Source organism: Pecten maximus, chromosome 10 (assembly GCF_902652985.1).
Source record: "Pecten maximus chromosome 10, xPecMax1.1, whole genome shotgun sequence".
In the NCBI taxonomy this organism is placed as follows: domain Eukaryota; kingdom Metazoa; phylum Mollusca; class Bivalvia; order Pectinida; family Pectinidae; genus Pecten; species Pecten maximus.
In genome coordinates, this window is record NC_047024.1 from 37,374,070 (window position 1) to 37,378,842 (window position 4,773).

General features: G+C 34.5%; 1 protein-coding gene across 1 annotated transcript; it reads right to left on the bottom strand.

Moving 5' to 3' along the window:
- Positions 1–315: 315 nt before the first annotated feature.
- LOC117335817 (28S ribosomal protein S21, mitochondrial-like) lies at positions 316–1,572 on the bottom strand. The gene is made up of 2 exons (XM_033896025.1): positions 1,458–1,572; positions 316–756 (listed from the first exon to the last, which is right to left on the bottom strand). The coding sequence occupies exons 1-2, from the start codon at positions 1,544–1,546 to the stop codon at positions 576–578; spliced, it is 270 nt and encodes an 89-aa protein (XP_033751916.1). The 5' UTR covers positions 1,547–1,572; the 3' UTR covers positions 316–575.
- Between the last annotated feature and the right edge of the window lie 3,201 nt (positions 1,573–4,773).

Sequence of the window (4,773 nt, forward strand, 5' to 3'; positions counted from 1 at the left end):
ATGATGTTTTTTTTTATACATACGGCCCACCTCCAGGGTCAAATTTGTCATTAAAGAAGTGTTAACATTTATTTTGTATTTATTCTGACTTACCGTCCAACTTCTACTGAATGAGCTGAAGGGAAATCTGTTTGAGCTGGTAGGTGGTATGTATAGTTTAATATCAGAGTGACAGATGTTTCGAAGAGATTATTTGAGAACTAAGAGAAGAGACCTCTGGAGAAACAAAGATTCAATACATCAGATGGACGAATGCCATTTGACAACACCGCCATGAAATTTGACATGTATAAAAACATAGTTTAAAAATATACCTTTGAACTTTCTGGATGTTTTTATTCTACAATAACATACAGTATCATCTATACAATCATTCACACCACGATATTCCTTATTTTGTAAATTTTGTTATGTGGTTTTGTTCTTATCAGTCATTCTTCACAATGGAACTGTATCTCTTAGCATATAAACTACAGTGCATTTCATTCATTCAAAATGCTCAGGTTCCAGTTCACAAAACACATCAGAGGATTCTTTGCCAATTTGCTGAGTTGTAGATTAACAATGAAACTGTGTCAGCGTAGCCATGGATTTGGTCGATTCTTTTTTAATACAAGTTTTACTTTCCTCTCCATTTCTTCATTGTAAAGGCGTTTACATCTCTCATAACTCTGTCTCTGTCTTTTCATATATGGTGGCTCATAACCATTCATTCTATATCTTATCTGCTCCATCACTTTGTCCTCTCTCATTATTCTACAACAAAATATAGCCATAGATGAATAATTGAAACACAGAGAGCCATCCCAGCAGTAATAACGATAAAAAAAACCATGTCATATATACTTATTCAAAGGCAAAGCATACATTGGCATGGACATAAGTTACAAGGCCTAGGGCCAGGAAGGAGGGATGGTACGGATCAGTCACTGTCGGATATGCAGTCAAAGCACCATGAACAACCAAAATGTGTTAGGTCTAGTTTAACAGTACTCGTATAATATAACATATGAGACTGCTGGTGACTGCTTATTACCCAACGTTATTGTGCAGACTGTGACCTCTTATTTTCCAAGCACTATTTCTCTGATGCGCGTTTAGCAGTCAAATCGGTGCAGAAAGAATGGTATGATTATTTATATCTATTTATTGGCTTAAATCATGTAGACAAATACACGTGACATGATGTGTACTTACAGTTTATGCATTAATTAGACGAGGCTAGTAACTTTGGTAGTGTCTTATTGAAAAAAGACACCTAGTACCTTTGAATGTATACTGCCGACAAGGTCAGTACCTTTGACAGTGTGACAGTGTATGGACAGACGAGGCTTAATCCTGTCGGTTAGGTTTGTCCTTTAACGTTACCTGTTTTCTGTGATATTTTAGTGGAGTCAGTAGGTAGCAAGTGTTTCGCGAATTAAATGCCTATGGTTAAACTGAAAATATAATCTTACCTATGTAGGAGGAGTAACGCAGTGTCAATGTCATTGTTTTTAACCAGCACGGTCTTTGATATAAATCTGAAATGCTTTCCAGCCGACATGTTTTATCATTCGGAACACCTTTACATGTTAATCAATCGGAACACCTCGCCTCCGTCTGCGAACGTAGGCTCGGAGCAATCGGAACACCTCGCCTCCGTCTGCGAACGTAGGCTCGGAGCAATCGGAACACCTCGCCTCCGTCTGCGAACGTAGGCTCGGAGGTAAGTGTATGAATACACATGAAAATGATGGGTCCAGGTGATTCGCCGGACGATGACCAAATTACCGCGAACTATAGCTGTCGATAGGGTAAACAACATGGCTGCGCCCAGTCTATTCCATGCGGTTTTTAAGTACTTTCACTGTATATGTGAAGAGTAAGCGTTATATCAATGTTATTGACATGTTTTTCAGTTTTAGTTTTGTGTTATATTTATGATCCAACCGTATTTGTAAAGATCTACTATGTGTGTACCGGTACATGTAACATCTACAGCCAGGTTATTCCCTTATTGTTTTTATTAAATCCTTTTTTTTTATCGACAGCGATGCGTTCCTTATATCAACAAAAGTATCCCTAAAAAGTCCTATTGTCTGCCAAATGTCATAAATGTTAGTTAACTCACCGAGAATACACATTAATAATAGCTAGACTGATTTAATTCTGGTAGATGCTTGAGTAAAAAAATCAGTGGCATGAGTATGATGATCGTAAGAATAAAATACACTCTTAAACATTAGACATTACATCATTGAGTCATCAAATACCGTATTTGAAATACATTTTATATATGATTTTAAATTTTACGTTAATTCACAGGTAGCAACCTTGATTCTGAAACCTATATATATAACTTTATAAAAAAATACTGTACCTCTTGACCACCTTGATAGATTTCAAGTCATCAATACGCTTTGTTGCGCCTTGTCCTTGATTAAAAGTTTTTCATCAATATATCATTGTTGTGGTTCCTTGGATTTCTTTATGATTATATACAATTTCACCACCTCTTAAAGTTTATGTACAGTTTCCCAAAAAAAAGATCACTTTAAATTTGTAAAAATTGTCTCACAGTCCTCTTTTTCCTTTTATATACTGGCTTGTAGATATTTAAACACAAGTTAGGTGAAATTTTATCAGCAGGTCTTTCCAATGCTTGTCGAGTCTATTTTTGAATTGGTTAATTGTCTCACTTTCTACCACTTCCCCTGACAAGTTATTCCAGTCATTGATTACTCTTATACTAAAGGAGTTTGTTCTGATGTTCAGTCTGGTTTGGGGCTTCATACTTTTGTATTTGTGTCCTCTAGTCCTCCTGTTTGTCTCTATTTCGAAGAAATCTTCTTTTTCGAGGTTGTCTATTCCCTTGATTATTCTGAATGTTTAAATCATATCCGTTCTTTTTCTTCTGTATCATGTAATGGTATATTCTATCTGAGTTAGTTACAATTTCTATGGTGTATTGTCAAGTCTCAGTTTTTTCCTGGCAGTTTTTATGTTTGATTTGTTCATGGCACTTGTATGTTTCTGTAGAGCTTGATATGTAAATCTGTTGGCAATTAATAACTGTTGTGAGTGGTCAGTTGAACCATTTACTTTGAAGATTGTGAGGTTATCTAAGAGATTCAACAATAATAGCTTGGATCTAATTTGTACTTTTCACTCATTTGTCAATATGCTTGGGTATGTGTAGTGAGGGCCGATAACTCTGTTGGAGCACGAAAGACGGATAAAAATAAATTCCTTTCCTTTAACATTAATACCTTGCACTTAATTTCCTCACTTTCACTTAATACCACACATGCACTTCATTCACTGGTGCGACATTTAAACCCTCAATTATGTTTAAAAATTAACACTGGCACGAGGAAATTGAAAGTTTTGGGGTTACCAGTGTAATAATTCTCACAATTCTACAGTTTTCTGGAATATGACACTTTAATTGATTATGAGACATCAATTGGCATCTATCCAAGCATAAGTTCAGGGCCTCTTGTGCGTTGTTCAATGATGTAGTTACTAACGACTACAAGGAGACCCAGCCTCAAAATGATCCTGCATGACTGAATCATATGTGTGGTGATAAAACTAGCAAACAAACCAACCTAAGTAAAATCAGCTTAGGAACAAACGCACTTGCAGTACATGTATTCTAATGGATGAATAGTGACATGCCATCAAAGTTTAAAAAATGTCATGCATCTTTTGACATCAAAATCAATGTGTTGAGCATTTTGTTAAAAATACTATGAATCTAATTTATTGAGCAAAGTTTTTAATTGAATAAGACATCAGCTGACCAGAGATTTATTACTTGTACATGTATATAATTTATTCTTTATTTTCATTTTTACAATCTCATCATCATCATCTTCATGTGAATGTACTATCTTGACATATACTGTTAAGATACCCTATTGTAACATCCTCACCCTTATCATCAGCCTTATTAACACTTCTTTTCATTACAAACTGAATATTGACATAAAAACAACATGTCATTGCATATTCATCAAAATACACATCAGCATTTTTTTACCATGTATATATGGCATACATATATTGAACTTCCAATCCAAAACAAAAAAGATGGAGGGGGGGGGGGGGGGGTTGGTGTTTAGATCTTACAGCCTCATTCCTCCACATCACATAATATGACCCACAACCTTTCATAGCAAGATATCATTCACATATGAACTAATGAATTGCCTATTGTATATCAAAATGGTATTCCTAATGTATTAATTATGATAAATATTTCACTTAATTGTCAAGATGGACAGGAAAGTGTGAAAAAAGAGAAGAAGTTAGGAAAGGTAGTGGAAAAAAAGACAAATAAATACTAGTATGTTTGGCTTTGTCAAGGGCTGGGAGTAAGTACAAAAGGGTGCTTCTTGTGAAATGTAAAAATGATATCAATAATAGTTGTAATAGTAATAGTTTAACAGTTCAAACCAAATACCCAACTTATGAATTAACTACTGTAACTTTTTTTTACCATTTACTCCATTGTACTTCAAACTTTTCCTTAACAGTCACTCCTACCAGAAGCAATAGATTGCTGAACTTTATAATAAATGTCCTTTTTTGTGTTGATTAAAGAGTTTATATGTATTGAGTTGTGAAAACACCTCATTCGGTATAGATACTGCTCAATAAAAATGATAATTTCATTATCAATCCTATTTATAGGTGAATACTTAACAGAAATCTTGAAGTACAGTAAGTGTAGTTTGGAACAATCTTCTAATTCAATTTAATTTTAATTAAAAAGTAAATAAGACT

Coding starts and splice junctions, on each gene's coding strand:
- LOC117335817 (XM_033896025.1), bottom strand. CDS start 1,546: ATGTCGGCTGGAAAGCATTTCAGATTTATATCAAAGACCGTGCTGGTT. Junction 757..1,457: donor GCGTTACTCCTCCTACATAG/GTAAGATTATAT, acceptor ATTTTGTTGTAG/AATAATGAGAGAGGACAAAG.